The sequence below is a fragment of the Manis pentadactyla genome, chromosome 3 (assembly GCF_030020395.1).
Source record: "Manis pentadactyla isolate mManPen7 chromosome 3, mManPen7.hap1, whole genome shotgun sequence".
Lineage (NCBI taxonomy): Eukaryota > Metazoa > Chordata > Mammalia > Pholidota > Manidae > Manis > Manis pentadactyla.
Genome location: NC_080021.1, coordinates 218,156,893 through 218,178,524, shown reverse-complemented (window position 1 = coordinate 218,178,524; position 21,632 = coordinate 218,156,893). Strand labels below are relative to the sequence as shown.

General features: G+C 55.6%; 1 protein-coding gene across 2 annotated transcripts; it reads right to left on the bottom strand.

Annotated features, from left to right (window-relative positions):
• Positions 1-3,014: 3,014 nt before the first annotated feature.
• On the bottom strand, positions 3,015-18,651 carry GTF3C5 (general transcription factor IIIC subunit 5). 2 transcript variants are annotated; one of them, XM_057499165.1, is made up of 11 exons: positions 18,203-18,651; positions 15,873-16,092; positions 13,227-13,425; positions 9,541-9,736; positions 8,318-8,422; positions 7,208-7,322; positions 6,708-6,788; positions 6,507-6,604; positions 5,294-5,376; positions 4,548-4,690; positions 3,015-3,654 (listed from the first exon to the last, which is right to left on the bottom strand). In XM_057499165.1, exons 1-11 carry the CDS (start codon positions 18,353-18,355, stop codon positions 3,620-3,622), a joined length of 1,428 nt encoding a protein of 475 aa, XP_057355148.1. In that variant the 5' UTR covers positions 18,356-18,651; the 3' UTR covers positions 3,015-3,619. The 2 variants fall into 2 exon arrangements, with proteins under 2 accessions (XP_057355148.1, XP_036769342.1); XM_036913447.2 differs by having other exon boundaries at positions 3,015-3,667; positions 18,203-18,650.
• Between the last annotated feature and the right edge of the window lie 2,981 nt (positions 18,652-21,632).

Here is a 21,632-nt window from a genome sequence, read left to right as displayed (position 1 = left end):
GGCTGAACTAATTTACATTCCCACCAGCAGTGTAGGAGGGTTCCCCTTTCTCTGCATCCTCACCAACATTTGTTATTCCTAGTCTTTCTGATGTTGGCTGTCCTAACTGGTGTGAGGTGATATCTCATTGTGGTTTTAATTTTCATTTCCCTGATAATTAGCAATGTGGAGCATCGTTTCACATGCCTGTCGACTATCTGAATTTCTTCTTTGGAGAATTGTCTGTTCATACCCTCTGCCCATTTTTTAATAGGGTTATTTGCTTTTTGTTTGTTGAGGCGTGTGAGTTCTTTATATATTTTGGATGTTAACCCCTTCAGATATGTCATTTATAAATATATTTTCCCATACTGTAGGATGCCTTTTTGTTCTACTGATGGTGTCCTTTGCTGTACAGAAGCTTTTTAGTTTGATATAGTCCCATTTGTTCATTTTTTATTTTGTTTCCCTTGCCCGAGGAGATGCATTCAGGAAAAAGTTGCTCATGTTTATATTCAAGAGATTTTTGCCTCTATTTTCTTCTAAGAGTTTTATGGTTTCATGACTTACATTCAGGTCTTTGATCCATTTCAAGTTTACTTTTGTGTGTGGGGTTAGACAATAATGCAGTTTCATTCTCCTACATGTAGCTGTCCAGTTTTGCCAACACCAGTTGTTGAAGAGGCTGTCATTTCCCCATTGTATGTCCATGGCTCCTTTATTGTATATCGAGTGACCATATATGCTTGGGTTTATATCTGGGCTCTCTAGTCTGTTCTTTTGGTCTATGGGTCTGTTCTTGTGCCAGTACCAAACTGTCTTGACTACTGTGGCTTTGTACTAGAGCTTGAAGTCAGGGAGCATAATCCCCCCAGCTTTATTCTTCCTTCTCAGGATTGCTTTGGTTATTCAGGGTCTTTTATGGTTCCATATGAATTTTAGAACTATTTGCTCTAGTTTGTTGAAGAATGCTGTTGGTAGTTTGACAGTGATAAGTGCAAAGCCATCTTAAATCATTTTCAGTAGTCTTTATTATTTTGTAGTACTTTATATATTTTATCACTTGTTATCTAAATTTGTATATAATTTCTTATGTGATATAATATCTTCTGTTTTGAAATGCATATTATAGGAGAAAGAAAATAATTGTGCTGGAATCAAGACTGTCAGCATAGGTGTTAAAAGAAGCAAGTTTAAGATCAGGGAAGTAAAACCCTATGATCTTACATTTTAATTGGGAACTAATCTTTATCATCTCAATTTTTTCTTTGTAAAGAAATGTGTATTTCTTACCTCTGTGTATTTAAAAGCTCTAGAGGTAAGGAAAACCTAGGGGCAACACACACTGAACTAGTGCCCAGGTTGGGGTCTCTAAGCACCATTTCTGTGCCAGGGAACCGGGGCTGAGGTGACTGCTGGGCCGGGTTTAGGGTGGAAGATGAGGAGGAAGAGCTTGGGCCATCATGGTGGCCCAGAAGCAAGAAGGCATAGAAGACTAGAAGGTGTGTCAAAGGACAGGAGCCACCCTCAGGCCAAAGATGGGAGAGGCTGGGCATCAAAAAGCATGACAGCAATCGATGGAAACAAACCTAAGAATTTATGGTGAAGCTAAAACAAGTCTGCCTGGTCATCACTGGCCATTGCCAAGGGGACACCACCCGAGGGCCTGTGCTCATGTCCTGAGAGGACAGACTGACATCACGCCTCTCCCCTGGCAGCAGCTGCCTAGGGGAGGTCCTGAACCCGAGTTGCCGTTGATTTGTTAGGTGTGGTAACTGCACTGTTGTGCTACTAAAACAAAGTCCCAGTGTGTTAGAGACACATGCCAAAGTTTGGGATTTCCAAAAAACAATCCCAGGAGAACAGAAGAGTGAAACCAAACAAAACCTTGGGGAGTAGATCCAAGAGGCTGGGCAGCATGTGGCAACTGCTGCAGCCACGTGAGGGGTCAAGGAGCTCATGATGCAATACTCAGGACTTCTGCGCATATTCGCTGTTTTCCATAATAAACAGCTTTAAAAGGTAGGGGAGGTATTTAGGTTTCTAAGCGTGGATCCGAGGAATCACACAGGTGCTGCACTTGGCGGCCTCTCTAGCTCAGCTTGGGCAGGGCAGGCTCCGGGTGAGGCCCTGGGGCTCAGCCGCGGAGGGTGGGGCACCGAGGGAGAGCCCCGGCCCACCCTTCTCAGGTTTGCCCAGGGGCCAAGGCGGCTTCTGGGGAGAAGGGACCAGAACCTAGACCCTTTCCCCCTGATGGGGGGCTAGTAGTAAGGCTCAGAAGTGGGAACGGCCCCAGCTGATGTCCAGCTGAGGTCCACCGGCAGAGAGCAGCAGCCTGAGGGAAACCATCCCTGAGAAGGCATGAACAGGCCCGGGGCCCCGCCTGCCGCCGGGAGAGCTGCTCTGGTGGTGACTCAGTACTGTGTCCCGCCAGACTGTCCCCAGCAGCAGGGGAGCACAGCGATCACCCCACGGACCGAGCCTCGGGGGCTCCTGGTCTGTTCCGAGAGGGGGCTTCCCAGGAGCCTGCTCAGCAGGATGGGGCTTGCATGAGGCATATGACTTTGGAATTAATGTTAATTAGGGACTTAGGGTCACACTAAGTGGCCCTATCTGCTGGCCGAGGACGGGGGTGACGGGCTTCCTCTGGCTCAGGCCGTTTTGCAGGACCTCGGCACCCCTTCCCCTGCCTCCTGGGAGGGCAGGCTCAGCCCCGGAAACCCTGGCTGCCTCTGTTTTCACGGCAGTGGCCTTGAGGCATCAGGGTCTGTTTCCCATGAACCCCTCATGAATGTATACATTTCGGGTAGTGAGGGCTGACATGAGGCTGCAGGACCCTCTGGAACTGGGCCTTGGGGTTACTTCCGGCTGCTCTCACCTGACCCACAGGCAAAGGGCGTCAGGCTTGTTCTCAACGGTCCCAGCATCACCCAGCATGAGGTCACTGAGGTAAGGGACTGAAGGAACAAATGATGGTCTGGCGGCAGCCCAAGCCTCAAGGCAAGGCTCAAACACCCCCACTGAGATACCAAGACTCTTGGGAAATGTCTTTAATCATGTAAATAATAAATGTATTTAATAACAAGGTCGATTCCAGCTGGGCCGGGCCTTTGCCAGGCAACCCCAGATGGATGGGATCCCAGTGCAAGCATAGCCCCCCGCCATCTGTGACCACGGGCGGGGCTCCTCACGCCCCTGTCAGCCACGGACCCACGTGGAGACAGGCCCCTCCCCAAGCTGCACCATCTCCACCTGTTTTGCTGGTCTCAGCCACAGAGAGGCAGGCTGCCGGCTCAGCCACGGGACGCTGGGCTGGCTCGTGGCTGTGCAAAGCAAGGCAGAACCCTTAGCAATGTCCCCGAGCACCCAGGGCTGGAGGGCAGCCCCGAGCAGCAGGTCACAGGCGGGACCAGGGCCGGCTGCGGCCTGCTCTGGGACCCCGGCTTTCCTCGGAGCTGTCCCTGCTCCCCCCTCAGGCTGGGCGGCAGCCTCGCCTGGTCAGGGAGGCCCAGCCCTGTGCCAAGGCCGCGTCACACATAGTCCAGCATCTCTGTCTCCATCTCGTTCTCACTCCCGTCTGAGGGTTTGAAGTCCTCCTCCTCCTCCTCGTCGTCCTCTTCGTCTTCCCCGGACTCATAGGTCAGCTGCTCTTTCTCACCGTCAGCCTTGGCCTGGCTGGAGAAGAGAGCTGGGGCCATGGGACGAGGCCACGTGCACCTCAGTGCAGGCCTCCTGAGGGGCCTCCCGTCCAGCTGCGGCTGGTCTCAGGCAGACAGCGCCCAGCTGTGCCAGCCCTCAGCACCTGGGGCACGGGGCAGTCACGGTGTCTGGGCTCAAGCTCTGGAGAGGCAGCTTTGGGACGCACGGACGGCTCGGGGACCTGGGACTCAGCAGGCTAACAGGCACTTCAGGGGCACTGAAGCTGGCAGCTTCAAGACCACTTCCTGGAGGAACCTGGGGCCACTTCAAGGGTCCAAAGGACTCCTTGAGAGAGTGCATGGCATTTTGTGTGACACCTTTTATCTGGGATGGGGATCCATAGCCCCGATTAGATTCTCAGAGGGGGCTGTGTCCCAAACGAGGCAAACCTACTCCCATGACCTCTGTTGGGGTGTGGTGGGCCTGGGACCCCTCACCAAGCCTGGAAGCCCAAGGGACCTCTTGCTGATGACTGCATCAGCCCCACAGCCCCGTGCGTGCTCACTCCCGGCCCTCCCATCCCAGGTCACTGGGGCCACCAGGTCCCAGGAGGGGGCAGGTGGGCAGAACATGCCCACGTGTGGCTGGAAGGTGTGGGGGTATCCGGGCCTAAGTGGTGGCCTCGGGTGGCAGTGTCCACCCTGCTCCAGCCCCACCCTCCGGCCTATCTCCTGCCTGAGACCCCAGGGCTGGATGCTGTGACTCCCACCTAAACGGCCTCAGCAGGCAGCCTGGGAGATGCTGGCCCCTAGGCAAGATGGCCCTGCCTGGGTGCAGGTTCTCAGGGAACGGGCCCACTGAGCACTTGCTCTGTTCCCCAAGCGGGGCGCAGGGCATCCGGGGCCTCCCTCACCCCTTGCGGCTCTCACCAGGCCTCTTGGAGCGGATGGTCTGCCGGATCATGAGGGACATTGAGTCCCTCAGGTCGTCACTGGTCTTGGGGAGGCACCAGCCATCCCGCTCTGTGCAGGAGTCCTCGGCCCCGTCATTGCGGTGGATTATCTTCTGCAACCTGGGGGCCAGATGCAGGTTCCAGGGTGGGGCTTTTGCCAATAGGCGCCAGTGAGTGGTTGTGGCAGAGGTGGGGTTGTGCTTAAAAACTAGCACCTGGAGTGTGGCCAGAGGATGGACATGGCAGGGAAGCTGTGTGCGCCCCGCGGGGTCCTGAAGTGGGCAGGCCCCTGACCCTGCACACAGAGCAGGGCTGTGCCTGTTCCCTCTCCCGCTGGGAGGGCTGGCAGCTCTCGCGGCGCCTCAAGCTGTGTACACGTGCGCCTGTCTCCTCCCATCGCAGGGCCCCACCTCCATTTTTAAAACATCACTAAGAACACCTGGATTAAAGGTTCCTGGGATTCTAGTCGCTCTGGGAGGATCAGGCAGTGTCGGGAGGGGCAGCCAGGTGGACACTGGCCGCGGTCCCGAGGGCTGCTGGGCCGGGCTGAGGGAATGCCCCGGCAGCACCTGACTCCCAGACCAGAGAGCCTTCCCACTGACAGACGGAGGCTGACACGAAAGGAAGAGCTGCAGGAAATACCCTGGTCCCCGGGCAGTTTCTCAGCACCACCCGCATCCCGCAAGATGCCCGCCTCGGCGTCCGGGGCCCCCACGCACGTACTCGTCCACGTTCAGGTCACACAGCTGGTAGAACATCTGTCGATAGGGCGGCAGGGCCCCCTCCCGGAAGATGTAGACTGAGTCCTGGGGAAAGCGGGGGAAGGTCAGCCGGAGCTGTCCTCTGGGGCAGGCGGTGGTGAGCCCCACACTGCAGCTCCCCCAGGCCCCCCGCACCCCCAGGGAGTCAGCTGTCTCCTCTGCCTGGAGGCCAGGACAGAGGCCAGGGAGCAGACAGGGAAACGAGCTCTGACCCCCAGGAGGTTCCGGGGGGGCAGACAGAGCAGCCAGGCCCTCCCGCGGCCCCAGCCTCAAGCTGCCCGCATGGCAGGCCGGGCACATGGCTCGGGGTGGGGTGCCAGCCTGGTGCTGTGCTCTGTGGGCCGAGCCGGCCCTCCTCGCCCTTGGTGACTTCTACTAAGGGGTCATCTTATGTAGCCTGCACGCTGCCCTGAAACAAAGCCAGGATCACCGACTGTCCGTTTTCTCTTCCTCCTACCCAGGCCTAAAATGAGTGTCTCTGAGGAAGGCAGGCACTCAGGCTGCCCTGAGAGGAGAGGACTGACGGCTGGCAGACAGCCTGTCCCTCCCAGCCGGCCCGTGTCCCTGTGCCTCCCTCCCTGCCTGCTCCTACGCACACCCCGCGCCAGCCCCTTGTGAGGCAGGTGGTCCCCGGACAGTAGTTCAGAGCGGCCGAGCATGGGAAAGGCCTTTGGAACTTGCCGCCACTGCTGGGCGATGCTGTGAATGACAACGCCACCCTGTCGGGGACCCTGGGCTCTGGGTCACAGCCGTACCCACGCTCAGCCCACAGCTGGGGCCCGGACAGTCTGCTCTGGCTCCATGTACCCAGTTCTGACCATCCCATGCCTCAGCGGCCTGGGCTCACAACGGGCACCACCTGCAGTTTGTGGCATCAGACTTCCCTCTGAGACTTGCTACCAGCTCTTTGCCCAGATGGTCCTCAGTACCCACTGCCTCGGGTAGTTCAAACCCAACTTCTCACTCTGTCTTCAGAAGCTGTCCTGGAAGGTGGGAACGTGCAAAGGGGCTCGGCACGCAGAGCTGCCTCAGTCAAAGCCCCTCCCAGTGTCATAGACAGGGGCCCAGGAGTGTACTGTGTATGCCAGGCCTGCCCAAGGGAGGGGCCCCTCAGCCCCAACTCAGCTCTCAACCAAGCGGGCAGCTCCCTCCCCCAGGGCTCAGGAGGTGCCTACCTTGAGCTTGTACTTGCTGGAGGCCAGTTTCCGGGCACCGACCGTACCTGGTGGGCCCAGGCCGTGCTTCAGGTCGTGCATGGTGACAAGCTGGCTGGCTGCAAGGGGACAGCACCGATGTACTTTGAATACAGGGGGCATGTCTCCCAAACCCCACCCTGCCCTCCTGCCCTGACCCACTGAGCGAGCTGGGGCACTTACGTGTCTTCTTGACAGTGATGGGGAGGCTGTAGTTGTAGGTGCTGCGCTTGGCCTTGACAGGCATGTCGCTGGAAGCATAGCCTACAGACAAGGAGAGGCACCCCTTCTGCCAAGCAGCTCTGGTTTTGCATTCCAGGCACACTGAGTTCACTGGGGCCAAATCCTGAGAAAAGGACTCTAGGCTCCTGTGCCCTGGAGTGACAGGAGCCCTGTGTGATGCTCCAACCACACAGGGCTGCGTGCTGGGGTTGCCTGCAGTGGCTCGCTGTGGGCCTGGGGACTGGACCCATACTGGACACCTGGCCTATGCCACAGTGGCCGTGAGCAGCTGGAGGGCCAGTGGTGGGCCAGGACTCAAGCCTCTGCTACCCTGCATCCGACAGATCCCACCTAAGGGGAGAGGCTTTCTCACCCTCTCCGTGTGGATACACCCTTACTGCGGGAGAGAAGGCTAGGAGACGGATACAAGGAGAGAAAGCAAAGCCTTGAGAGACTTTTACCGTATTTCATTCCGCAACGGATTCGGAAATCAAGGACTTGATAAATCTTGGCATCTGGGTTTTTTCGGGGGTCATACCCATATCGAATCCATAGGCTTCTCCAGGGGCCAGTTATCTGGAGACAGAAAAAGTGGGAGCGCAGAGTGATGTCAAGACTGACCCCCAGCAAGCAGAGGTGCAGGCCTGAGTGGGGCAGTGGAACACACCGGCTCTGCCCGTGCGGCCCTGGCACCACGGACCAGTCACTTGGCCTTTCCAGGCCTTGATACATCTGCACGACGGAGACATGAGCCCCCATCCTCATGGTTTCTGGGAAGATTAGAGGCAATGTCCTGGAGCCTTGATCATGGTGCCTGGCACATAGTAAGTGCCCCATAAATGTCATTACCGTCCTAACATGTGGAATGCACTGTCCCCAAATGGTATTCCTGAGGTCCTACATCTAGGAAGCCAATGCCGGAAAGTAGACATGGCTCTCCCAAGTCTGGGGTCCGAGCTCAGGAGGGACAAACCTTTCTCACATCCCACCACCTGGTATCACCTTATCCTTATCTCCTCTGTGCTGCACTGGGCTCCCGTCTTGCCAGCACCTTCGGGAACCTCCATACTGGCACCCCCATCTTCACCCCCTCCTGGACTGAGCCCAAGGTGGCTCTGCCTCCCTTGGACCTCAAAGCAGGCGGAGTGAGCCGAGGTAGAAGTTCAGTAGTTAGGGACCCGGGTCCCAAACCACCCAGGCCGGGCTCCTGGGCAGCTCTGCCACTCGCTGGCTGCAGGGCCGTGGCACATCAAGTCACCTCTGTAAGCCTAGGCTCTGCCTCCGGGGTGAAAAGGGGATCCTGCTGCACAGCACTTCACCCAGCGCCTGGTCCTTAGACGGTTCTTGACATTGGGTCATTCGAGAACGTAAAGCCCCTTTTACTCCACGTCATGTAGTTGCTCTGATTCTAGAATCATCCCAGCATGGCCGAATGCGTTCCTGAGGAGGCTGGGGGAAGGGGCTCCCCTAACGGCTGTAGCTGGCTTCCTGGGGGCCCCACGGTTCTGAGAGGCTGCGTCAGGGACGGGGACCAGGTGGGAACCCGGGTGCACAGCAGGGTAGACGCTCACCATGTAATAGGCCACGAAGGGCAGCAAGACCTTGAGCTTGTCAGGGTGGACGCTGATGTTGGCCTTGACGGCGTTACGTGACCAGATGGGACGGATGTCAAACAGCTGAGGGGGTCAAGGCAGAGGCTGGGGTGAGTGTGTGCAGCTGCCTGCCAGCTGCCCCCAGATCGGCCAGCCCCCCACCAGGCCCATCTGGAGAGGAGTCGTGAGAGCAGGGCCCGAGCAAGCATGGACCGGCCCCAGAACTACACACCCTCATCAGCCCTGGCCTGGGAGCGTGGACTGCACACCCGGTGTGTGCCAACTGCAGGTGCAGGGCCTGGGGGTCCTGAGACGGCTGCGGACACGTCCCAGTCCTTACGCAGCTCACAGGGCAGCAGGGCGGCAGACAACCAAAGGAGCAGAGCAGGGCCAGGTGGGGGACATGCCAGATCTCCAGGACCCCGAGCAACCCCAACCTAGAGGGCAGCGCCTGAGTGGGGACAGCATGAGGGCTGGAGGGGATGGCCTGGTCCAGGGGAAGCCTGCAAAAGGCCAGTGTGGCTGGACCGCGCAAGGCCAGGGCAGGAAAGGCCCTGAGTTGGCTTCAGGATTGGGTTATGTCCACAGGACAAGGAGGAGCCTCCAAGCCCCACCATGTCCCCCTTCCCCTGTGATGGCAAGAAACACAAGGTGTCCACACAGTCTCTTTAAGAAATAAAACTCTGAAAGGGAAGAGGCAAGCCTCAGGCAGCAGCGATGTGGCCTCCCCGAGACCCTGCTGTCCACACCTGTGGAGACGAGGACCAGGGGCCCCTGCCTGAGTCTTCCCAGAACCGCAAGCCAGAGGACAAGACAGAGGGCGGCTGCCTTCCCAGGGGTCCTGCCCACTCCAGCCGACGGGGTGGTGTGCCGGCCTGGCACCCAGTAGGTGCTTAGAACGACCCATGAATGGCTACGCCTCCTGGATGCTGGAGTCCGGGAGCTGCACTCTGACGCCACGCTGTTCACCACCCCACAAGGCCCTCCTAGGAATTCTAAGTATTTTCAACATTGGGAATGCAAGGCTCATGTTGGCACATCTTTCAGACATGACATCTGGAGGTGAAAAGCTGCCATGTGCCACGAACAGGTCTGTGAGAAAGCCAGCACAGCCGACCACAACGTGCTGAAGGACAGGGCGCAGCTGGGTAAACAGGGGCGGGCGCAGGGGGGCCTGTGGGCGCGGGGCGGCTCCGGCTCACCTTCCGCAGCTCCTCTTCCACCTTCCGATCCACGGGGTTGGTGCAGACCCGCTTCCACGTCTGCACTGCAGCCTCCAGTGGCTGCGTGGGCACCTCGTCTTCCTCAAAGTTGACAAAGATGGCGTTGTGGGGGCGCCGGGCCCTACTCAGGCCAATCAGATTCTCGCCTGAGATGGTGGGATTGTTGTAGCCTTCCCTGAGGGCAGAGAGTGCTAGTGGACGACCCCAGACACAGGCCTGCCCAGTCCTGGCGGAGCCCGCCAGGCCTGCAACACCTGTAGCCGGAGGCAGGAGACTGTTCTCCGGGGGGAGACGGGCCATGGCTGCCGAACACAACGCCGGGGCGCAGGAGGCCCCGGCCCTGAAGCTGGGCAAGGCCAAGGTCCCAGAGGCGGGGGTGCAGGGAAGGGCCCCTGTCACAAGGCTGTGGCCTCACCCCTGCAGCGAGTCAGGCACAGGCACTGGCTAGGCCGTGAGAAACTAGAAGCAAGCTAAATGCCCATCAGGCAGGAATGGTGAAGTCAGTTAAGCTGCAGTCACTGACTGATCAGTTAAGGCCAGAGCCAGCTGTCAGGCAAGAGCCACACTCACTGATTTCTACTTATTTAATTTACTTGTTTAACCCTCAAAATAATCCTACAAGGAATGAACCATTTTCCTGTGATGTAACTGAGGCCCAGGGGCTGAAAACGTGCCTAGAGTCAGAGCTCACCATAACAGAGCCGGACTCGCAGGTGGGGGAGGCTGGCCAGGGGCCCCGCCAACAACCCGTCCCGCCACCCTCTGGCCGGGCGTCACAGAAGCATCTGGACATTACCCGGGCCAAGGGCAAAGCAAGATGCTAACACCAGTCACACTTGGGTCCCTCTCCGTTAGCCCAGGACACACTGGTGAGGGGTCCCCGAGGCACTCAGCCATACCCTGCCCCACACAAAGACAGGGTCAGGTCTGAGCCCTTTCTTTTTAATATAATAGAAACCATCCCGAACAGGTGCAACATATCCTGTTTTGAGAGACACCTCCCTAAAACCCTGGACACCCCCAAGAAGGGAAGGCCCCAGTGGCTCGCCCCAGACCAGGTGACTGCCCAGCCGTGCCCACCTGGGGACAGGCTCCTTGCTGCTCTGCCAGCCCCCCACCCCCACCCACTCTAATCTCCCCAGGGAGGGACCCGCTCAGGCCAGCCTCCCTGGACCCAGTCTCCCCACAGCCAGTCCTGTGCTCCCAGGAGGGCCAGCAGAGCAGAAAAATCGATGGCCTTGGGAGAAAAGGCAGGTTCTTTCCATGAGCTGGAAAATCAATAAACCACGTGGGGAGAAAGAAAGGGCCTGTGGGTCCATGAGTGGCTGACCCTCCTTCCTTGTCCCCCTACCAGAGGCTTGGGAGCAGCTGCCTGCTGGCCCTACTGGGCAGTGACTCATGCATGCCATCCACGGCCAGGGTCGGCAGTCAGAGGGGAGCTTTATTTTCTCCTATATATTTTTGTTTGTTTCTGACTGTAAGTTAAATGCTTGTGGAAGAAAAATAATCGGTAAGGGGCCCTATAATTAGCACTCAATTTAGATGGGTCACAGGGAAGGCACTACAGCACAGAGGACAAGTGATGACTGTAGCGTCTGACCACGCTGATGGGGTGACTGCGGTGGGGTGGGGGGATTTGATAATATGGGTCAATGCTGAAACCACAGTGTTGCTCATATGAAACCTTCAAAAGATTGTATATCAATGATACCTTAATTTAAAAAAAAATAATCAAAACATTTCAAAAGTGTGTGAATTTAAAAATGGACTATATCTCCCCTCGGTTAAAACTGTCTGATTGAGTATTATTATACACAGAAAACTCTATCATTCAACACACAGGTGTGCTCAGCAGGGAGGGATGCGACCCCACTCTTTTTGGTCACACATTTCTGTGATGTTTTGCTCTTCTAAGGAGCCCCACGTGCTCCTGCAGTCCGGAAGAGGGGAGCGGTGGTGCGGATTCCTCGGGCCTGAGGGACGCCCCTCAAGGCTGCTGTGGCTCTGGCTCCGGGTCTCGGTGCGACAAGGGGGACCCGACAAGCATGGGGAGGCCCTGACGGGGTCGGACATCCGCTCACTCCGCTCACAGCATTAGTTTTAAGAAAACAAGTCCCTCCCTCCGACCCTTTCTCAAGGACGTGCCGCGGCGCGGGTGGGCAGTGGGGTGAGGAGGAGCCAGCAGAGGCCACTCATCCGCGAGGCGGAGATGCGGGTGGGCGGCCACTAGCTGCTTCTCTCTACTTTGGGGTACACTCACAACTTCCCATAACATATTTTTTCAAAGGCACAGAGTATAACTTCTCCTTAGGATTGAATCTAAGCCCCCTACCATGGACTGTGGGACCCGTGTCCCTACATCTCTGCCCAGCTCACTCCGCTCCTGGGGGGCCAGCCTCGCGACCATTCCTTAGTGTGTGCCAGGCCCCTGGTCTGGAATGTTCTCCCTGATTTTCACCTGCCAGCCCCCGTCATCACTCTGTTCCAAATGCCAGCTCCTCCGAGGGCCCTCCCTGAGGGCCTTAGCCCGTGCCCCACTGCCCATCACCATCCACTCCCCTTTGACTGCCTTTAAGCCACACACCTAGGCACACTCGTCATCCACCACGGCTGGACCCCAGACCTGCACAGAACCTCCTGGGCTGTGTGCTCCACTGACGCCAGGCTCCACGGAGGGCCCTGGGCTATGACAGGCGGTCAGTACTTGGTGGAAACATGAAACAAGGAGAGGAAAAGTGGGCGTCCTCCCACCCCCCCAGAGAGAACAGTTCTGGGCCCCATCTCCCAGACTTGTCCAGCCTCTGTTGTCACAGCGTGGTTTGTTTCTGTGCCGTAGACTCTGCTCTCACACCTGCCTTTTCCCCGAGCACAGTGCTCCTGGCATGTGCCCCGTCAGCCCACAAGCTGCTGTCTCAGAGGCTGCCCGGGGCTCCCCGGCACAGGCTGTAATGTCACTGACCATGTCCCTATTAATGGACTAATCAATTATTTATTTTTTCAGAGTCTGCCAGGCACACACTGTGCTAAGTATGCCAAAAATCTTGTCATTTACCCAAACACCACAGGGAAAGGGGGTACTGTCGCCATGCCCTTTCCAGGCAGGGACACTGGCACGGAGGCCGCACCCCGTGAGGCAGCGCCAGGATCTGAACGAGGGCGCCCAGCGCCAGCCTGGGCTCTCTCCCACACCAGGCTGTTTCTTGCTGCTGCCAATACTCAGTAAGCGCTCTCATAAGTGTACCTCTGAGTACCTAGGTCGGGGCACCGAGGTGTGAATTCCTAGAAGCGGGGTTGCTTGGTCAACAGGAGCAGCCCTTAGACTCCTGCTGCCGCGCCGGGTCGCCTCCCAGACGTCTGGGCTCGTCAAGGTGCTCCTCCGGTTGGTGTCTCTCCGCACCTCAAGGTGCAAGTGGTGGGGATGGGTCTTCAAGTTCAAAGGTGACACCCTGATTCAGTCTCCGTGGGGTGGGGACAGCTCTGAGCAAGGCCTCTCGGTGGGGCGCTGGCACCAGGGCTGGCCCCCGACACCCGTCAGGGCCCCTCGTCACCAGCTGCGCCGCCTCTGGAGGCACTGGGGCCGTGGGCTTGAGCAGGGCCTCTGACCCAGGCCCTCTGACCGGAGGGCCCGGACTCTGAGCTGATGCCTCAGCAGAAGGGGGCCTTACCGGTGCTGCGTCTCCGGTCGGTAGAAGTAGTCCACCGGGGTGTCCAGCCGCGAGAAGATGGGTGGGGGGATGTAGAGCGGCAGCTCCTGGTGGAAGAAAGCCTCCTTCTCGGGCTTGAGCATGAGCACTTTGTCATACATGGACGTGTGCCTGCCGCCCTCCTCCGTGTGCACAGCCAAGTACTGGAAGTCGGACATTCCTGGGAAGAGCAGCAGACAGATGGCGGACACCCTGTGACAATGGCACAGGAACTGGCAGCTGCCACTCGCCAACATCCACATCTTCTTTTTTTATTTTTTATTTTGGTATCATTAATGTACAATTACATGAGCAACATTATGGTTACTAGACTCCCCCCTTCACCAAGTCCCCCCCACATACCCCATTACAGTCACTGTCCATCAGTGTAGTCAGATGCTATAGAATCACTCGTCTTCTCTGTGCTCTACTGCCTTCCCCCTGCCCCCCCCCACATTATGTGTGCTAATCATAGTGCCCCTTATTCCCCTTCTCCCTCCCTTCCCACCCATCCTCCCCAGTCCCTTTCCCTTTGGTAACTGTTAGTCCATTCTTGGGTTCTGTGATTGTGCTGCTGTTTTGTTCCTTCAGTTTTTGCTTTGTTCTTATGCTCCACATATGAGTGAAATCATTTGGTACTTGTCTTTCTCTGCCCGGCTTATTTCACTGAGCATAATACCCTCTAGCTCCATCCATGTTGTTGCAAATGGTAGGATTTGTTTTCTTCTTATGGCTGAATAATATTCCATTGTGTATATGTACCACCTCTTTATCCATTCATCTACTGATGGACACTTAGGTTGCTTCCATTTCTTGGCTATTGTAAATAGTGCTGCGATAAACATAGGGGTGCATCTGTCTTTTTCAAACTGGGCTGCTGCATTCTTAGGGTAAATTCCTAGAAGTGGAATTCCTGGGTCAAATGGTATTTCTATTTTGAGCTTTTTGAGGAACCTCCATACTGATTTCCACAATGGTTGAACTAATTTACATTCCCACCAGCAGTGTAGGAGGGTTCCCCTTTCTCCACATCCTCGCCAACATTTGTTGTTGTTTGTCTTTTGGATGTTGGCCATTCTAACTGGTGTGACGTGATATCTCCTTGTGGTTTTAATTTGCATTTCTCTGATGATTAGCGATGTGGAGCATCTTTTCATGTGCCTATTGGCCATCTGTATTTCTTCTTTGAAGAAGTGTCTGTATTTGCTTTTTGTTTGTTGAGGTGCCCGAGCTCTTTATATATTTTGGATGTCAATCCTTTATCGGATCTGTCATTTATGAATATATTCTCCCATACTGTAGGGTACCTTTCTGTTCTATTGACGGTGTCCTTTGCTGTACAGAAGCTTTTCAGCTTGATATAGTCCCACTGGTTGTTCATTTTTGTTTTTGTTTCCCCATCCACATCTTCTTTGGGGGTTGCTGAGGAGCCCCACAGTGGTGGGGGCTGCCAGGCAATGGTGGGGGTTGCCGAAACAACACCCTTCCAAAATGTTCAGTGAACTTGGCTCAGCACCCTCCAAGTTACCTGAATAAATCTTATTTGGGGCTGGGGGCTCCATGATATGTGAGGATCAAGTCTAGGCCAGTGCTTCTTAGAATGTGACTCCCCTGGGATCTTGCTATAGGCGGACCCTGAGGTGCTGCATTTCCAACAAGCTCCCAGGAGAGGCTGACGCTGCTGGCCCTGAATTGCACCCTGAGGGCTGAGCGGTGGCTCAGCAAGACAGGTGAGAAGGGAGAGCCGCCGTCCCAGGAAGGAGCACAGCATCCCACCAGAACGACTGACATTCCCGCACACCCAGCCCCGAGGGTCCCAGGCCCTGCTGATGTTTCCTTTCACTTTCCAGGCCCCTCTTCCTTTCTCCATCTGTACTCTCTTCAGGTTCGGCCTTAGAACTGAAGAGGCAAGGACAAACATTTCTAAGGCTCCTTAGTAATTTGCCGAGGGCCTCCCGTGTGTCTTCCCAAGGGCCTGATGACCCCAGGGCTCCCACTGTACAGATGACCCGGGGACGGAGGCTGAGGGAAGCCAGGCCGTCTGCCCAGAAACTCGCAGAGCTCTGGCAGGCCCAGCTCCACCACCCATGCTCTTTCTCCCTCTCCCACCCCGTCCCACAGGTACTGCCTCCTCACTGGGCTTCCCTGTGGGGAGCAACTCAGCTGAGGACCCTACAGGAGACAACCAGTGGACTACGAGTCCAAAGGCACATGAAGTCAGCTGGGATGACCTGGGAAGGCTTCAGATGGGAGGCAAGCCCAGGAACAGGGAAGACTGAGAGAAGCTTCCAAAACACTGGGTATCAAACATTGGAGGCTTGCTGACCCGTTTTATATGGCTCCACTTAGCGGATTTAAAAATGAGATTTCTCACAGAACTCTAGCGTCCCTTAAAAATGCAGAGGCTCCAGCAGCAGTGGGACCATAACCTGCACGGACCTGTTGGCTGGGGAGAAAACCTGCCCTCTAGATGGGGCCTGCGCTCTGCCGCTCCCCTCGCTCCCTGCCCCTCACACTGGGCCCGTCCCAGCCCAGTCCACTATGTGGACGGCCCGGGCAGCTCCTGCAGGCATGAGGGACTCAGGCCCTGAAATACCCCAATGCAGGAAGAACGCATCTCGCAGTTACCTTGAAACTTGTAGATGGTGGAGATGATGCCGAGGATCTCCATGTCGAAGGTGACCTTGGGCTGGGCCTCGGACCCTGGCAGCCCCCTCTGCCACCTTGTCTGCCTCCTGACCCGGAGCAGCAGGCTGCTCGTACTGAAGCGGTTGGCGCACACAGGGTGGCAGTAGGGGTCCTTGGGCCGGAAGTATAGCTCCAGCCTCTTGGTGGGGTCTGCGTAGATCTGTGTTGGGCCAAGAGAGAGACAGTGAAGCAGTGACCAGATAAGCAGCTAGCAGGGAACTGCTCCTCTCTCAACGGAAGTCTCACGGTGGCCCAGGTGACAAAGGGAGGACCAGGAGGCTTGTGGTCGGTTTGGAAATTTTAATTCCCCAAAGACTCTTTTACAAGCCCAGGTATCTCAATTTTTATCTAGTAGAGGAAATGAGAATAGTCTCTTCCCCTCTAAGAGATGGTAAAGCTGGAGATGATAATGCCCGTTAAGGAATGTCATCATCCGTCAGGCACCCATCCTGGGTGGGCAGCCATGCGGCTCTTTGGCACTGTTTCACTTCATGGTGGCATCATCACCGCTGAGTTTACTGTGGAGGCAGCTGAGGCCGGCGGGGTCGGGTGACTAGTCTAGGGCTTCCTACCCAGCTGTTACTTATCCTTTCCCAGCCTTGGTTCCTTCTCCTTAAAATGGAGGTAAGGGTGCCTACTTACAGAACTGTTACAGTGACTAAACGAAAGTATGTGCAAAGCACTTAGCCAGGCGCCTAGCTTATGATAAACACTCCACACGTGTCACTCACATATGAATGAGTGCCCCACACGGGGTAAAACAGACACAGTCAGCTGTGTGCGTGTGAACGTATAACAATGCCCACTGGCCAAGGTCATTTACTAGCTTGTCTGCTGGCTCTCCAATACCCAGGACACAGCCGGACCTTAGTAGGTGCTCAGGAAACACCCAGAGAAAGACGGGAGGAGCCCCAACCGCAGGAATCCCTTCTCATGAAACACAGGTCTATGAGGCTGCTAGGCTGCGGACAGCCCCACACGTGGGCCTGGCACAGAAGAGGTACACAAGAAACAATAATGGAATGGGTGAATGGTCAGTCTCTTCCCAAAGGGCTCCCATTGTAGCTGGGTACAAATATCTCTGGGGGTGACAGTAAGGTCCCCGTCATCACCACAGTAAAGTGAACACATCAGGATAAAGAAATACAATACGGCTGGCTGGGCGTCTACTGGCATCCTGTGTTTAATGATAGGTTCAAGGTGTGTATTCATAAAGGACAAGGAAGCAGCAGTTAAGAGTTCTGACCTCAGAGGGGAGGCATGCCTGATTTCAAATCTCCAGATTTGAAAAGTTTTGTGAAGAGGTTTGTTTGATCTAACTTTTGTTAAAACCTGCATCTTTATCTGAAAAATGGGAATAACAGCACCTAACTCACCAGACTATTGTGAGGATTCAATGACGCATTTGACAAATATTTTGGAGGCAGGCACTCTTGTGGGTGTGAGGACTAGAGAACGTCACCAGAGACAAGGCCCTCCTCTCACGGATTTACAGTCTCAGAGCCAAGAGGCCAAGACAGACACTGAACATGCTAAAACATAATTTCAGCTGGAATTAACAGGCTGAGGAGGCAACTATTAAATGCTAGAGGCCACTTTAATTAGGGCAGTCAGGGAAGGACTCTCTAAAGAAGAGACAATTCCAGATCTGGTGCCTATAACGCACTTACAACTTTGCATAAAGTAAGAATTCATCCTAGCTCCCCTACAAGTAGCCTGGACCAAGCTGCCTTGGTTTCATTGTAAAATGCAGATACTGACAGTTCCTACCTGGAAGCGTTCTAATGAGGATCAAAAGTAAGTAAAGCACCTAGAACTGTGCCTGGCACAGAGTGAGGTGTTACCTTTAACTTTAATAAAACGTAACACTCGTCCTCCTCTCATGTAGTTCAACCGTTCTTAATCTCCCGATGCCTCGGTTTTCTACTGCATGAAACCAGGATGTGACCGCCCAGAACATCCTGGCGGGCTGCAGTTGCGCTTTCTGCACGGCAGGGATGCCGAGACTAAGGCTGATCCGTGGACGGGGCGCAAAGGACTCCTCCCCTTTCTGGGTTTTTACCCCACAGTCCCCTCCCCCTGCTCCCAGGGAAAGACGGTCCGTCCATTACCGGCGCTTTCAGAAGCAAAAGACCGCCCTCTGGCCACCCCAGAGCGCGCCCCCAGCTCCGCGGCCGAGGAAACCTCACTTTCCCTGCGTGCTCCCATCCCTTCGGTAGCAGTGCCGCGACTCAGTACTCCCCATGGTCCCGGACACTCCCCACTCCTACCCGGGAGACGCCTTCCTCGCCGCCCAGAGTCGGCAGCATCTTGGACACGTCGCGCACCACTCCCGGGTACTCCACACACACCATGCGCCGCTCGCGTCGCAGCTCCACGGGGACGGCCACCCCCGTGCCCGCATCAGTCGGCTCCGCCGCCATCCCTGCGGGTCTGGCTGGACCACGCGGTCAGTCCCTCCACGCGCCCCAGGGACTTCGTCTCAATGGTTCCGCGGAGGAATCGTTCCGGGTTCCGTCGCCGCTCGCGTTTCTCTAAATCCCGGGCTCAGCGAGACCCGAAGACCTTTGGGAGCAAATGCCCATGGGGAAGTCACAAGGCTAGGGCGTAAGCAACCGCCGGGTCTTCAATTTTGTTTAAAATGAGAGGGTTAGTCCAAGGGCCGGGGCACGGGCCTGACTCTCCCACCAACCCTAGACGCCGCCGAGATTATAAGTACTGCCCAGCCCTTAATGTTAGCCAATGAGAACCCGCGGGCCTTTAGCTAATGAAGAGTCCGGAGAAAGCCAGGTTCCACCTACCTTAGCTCCTCACGTTTTAGCCAATAGACAACCAGGACCAGGCCTTGTCCCCGCCCCATTGTCGAATTTCACCCAATGGCAGCCAGGGAGTGGACCCGAGGCAGACTTCCGGCCCGCCTTCTTCCGCTTTAGGTACCAACAGGAGCTTTCTTTCCGTGGCTCAGGGTCCGGCAAGCGGCGTTCTGCGCGGGGGCTGTCATGCTGGCCGGCCGCCCGGGACGGCTCTTCTACGCGCGTGGAGGCTGCGGGGAATTGGGTCTGGAAATGGCGAGCGCGAGGGAATTGCGCTTTGAATGCTTGCCCCACCTCCGCACCCAGAAAGCCCCGAACTGCCCTCCTCCCGGGAGCTCGGGGCGGAAGGAGGGCGTCGGTCCTTCATTTCTTAGGCGGTCAGTTATTAAGCGCGTGCTGTGTGCTGGGCACCACTCGGAACCGAGAAGCATTAAGCCAGCGGCTGTGTGGGGACACTGAAGAAAAGAGCTTGGCCCATTCTAGGAAGGGACAAAACTATAGGGAGCAAAGCTGGGGGAGGTGAGGGGTCGGAGGGCGCACAGGCCAGACAGATCCTAAAAAAGATGTACCTAACGGATTGATTGGCTTTTTCTGAGTGCGGTGGAGAGCCCTTGAGGGGTTTTATGCCGGGGGTGCCATGATCTGGTTTATACACGTAAATGACTCTCTGGTTGTTGTGCAGAGTACATCAGAGAGGGCAGAAGTGGATTCAAGATAAACCAGCTGAGAGGCTGCAAGTCCTGCTAAGAGATGCTGCTCAGGGCCAGAGAAGTGACAGTGAGAGTGGAAAGAAGGGACTGGGTATGAGGCTATTAGGAGATTAAAAATTAGTAAGAGCAAGGTCCCCCGTGGCTATGGGTACCCCAGGTTTCTGAAATGATTTCTGAATCCAAAGGTTACTTCATTGTTTTAGATGGATGTAAGAAAGCTGCAAAGACCACTAAATACATTTTAAAGAGAAAAACATGTAACCTGAACATGAAATATTTCATTATATTGTAATTGGAAGAGCATTCCACGCTCACCAGGAGACTGGAAAACAGATGTATGCATTTTACCCTTGTCTACAGCTGTAAATTAATATATTGGTGTATTTACATCAGATCCCTGTGAGTTTAGTACACGTGAGTCAGTCCTGAAGAGTCTGTCATTGTCCCATAAAATATGGGACACAGAGTTGAATTTGAATTTGATGCAATATTGGGAACAAACTTATACTAAACATTCATTCAGTACCCTACCTGTGAGTATTAAAGGACTTGGTTTCTGAACTTGCAAAGCTGATTGTAAAGCACCTGGAACCATAGTGTGCCCACTGAGGTCCTGACCACACACACGCCCCCATCCAATGACCCTCTAGCTTTCTCTAGAATGAAATCTCACTCTGGCCCTGTCTGTCGTGAATCCCTCACCCATTCCCCATCTCTCCACCTGGCTGACTCTTCATTGTCCTTGGGGTTCTGCTGAGAGCTCACCTTGCCTGGAGAGTTTGGTGTCAGCCTCTGTGCCCGTGACATCCAAACACCTATCAGAACCCACAGCATGTTTTACTATTTTTATTTCTCCAACAGAGCAGCAGCTTCCTGAGGACAGGGCTCAGGTCTGCCTGGTTCACTACTGTGTTCCCAGGTCTTGGCATGGGGCTGGGCCCAGAGCAGATGCTCGGGAAATTCATTGAGCACATGAGGCCCCTTGACTCACTTGAGACTTCAGTTCAATCCAGCCTTCAGGTCAGGGAATAGACACTAAATCAAGCCTTGTCCCCAGAATGCAGAGTAACTGAGGAGAGGGTGAACCTGGGGTCGAGGGGAAGGCCAAGGCCAACCTCAGCATTGGCCTAAGTTTCCTGGGGACAGAGCGTTGGTCGGTCCTGGGATCTGTGGCACAGAGGTCAGAGGCAGGGGTGGGGCAGTGAGGCCAGGAAGGATCAGGAGCCCAGCTAAAGAAACAGCTCTGATGCGCCCCGACTCATTGCTGCATTCAGAGCAGGCAACAGTGATGCTTAATATTTGCACATTGGGGGCACTTTGCTTGCCCAGTTTCAGGGCATCTTTCCAACCCTAGTCTGCAGGGTGGGATCTTCCCCCCATTGGATGGAAGGGCTTGGGGGTCTCTGCAGCTCTCGCCCCTCTTGTGGTCTGGATTGGGGTGTGGTGGGGGCCAGGGGCATCCTGTGCATACCACTCCCGCCTGGGAGCGATGCAGTTGTTCTGGTGTTGGTGACTAGCCTTTGCTGCCCTGGGAAAGGTGGAGACTCCTGGCACACACGGTGTGCCTGCACGGCCAACCCTTGGGACTGTGCTGCCCTTCCCAGACTCAGAGACCCTCCCTCCGAGAAGGCTGAGAACCTGCCTTCTCAGGCACAGCTTGGGTCTCAGACTGCATCTTGGCCTTAGCAGTAGATCCCTCCTGGAGAAGGGAGACAGGTAATAAATACAAGCATAATTCTCATGCCTGGCATGCTATGCATTTTATGTGCAAAGCAAAGCACAAGCCAGCTCAGGGGCACCGTGCACAGAGTGGTGCCCCTGGACATGTCCACATCTTTATCCTTGCTACCTGTGAATGAGACCTTATTTAGGTCAAGTGTTTCTGCAGATGTCATCAGGCTTAGGAATTCGAGAGGGAGGATCTCCCTGCATTATGCAGCTGGGCCCCCAATCCAATGACAAGTGTTCTTATGAGAGAGGCAGAGGAAGATTGGACACAGACACAAAGGGAAGAGGCCGCGTGGCTATGAGGCCATTTGGAGCAATGCAGTCACTAGTCAAGGGATACTGATAGCCACTGGGAGCTGGGAGAGGCTGGAAGATCCTCCCTTATGGCGTTCAGAGGGAGCGCAGCCCTGCTGTTACCTGTTTGGGACTTCCGGCCTCCAGAACTGTGA

Coding starts and splice junctions, on each gene's coding strand:
- GTF3C5 (XM_036913447.2), bottom strand. CDS start 18,355: ATGGCGGCGGAGCCGACTGATGCGGGCACGGGGGTGGCCGTCCCCGTG. Junction 16,093..18,202: donor GCGAGGAAGGCGTCTCCCGG/GTAGGAGTGGGG, acceptor GGCCCAACACAG/ATCTACGCAGACCCCACCAA. Junction 6,789..7,207: donor CCGTTGCGGAATGAAATACG/GTAAAAGTCTCT, acceptor CCTTGTCTGTAG/GCTATGCTTCCAGCGACATG.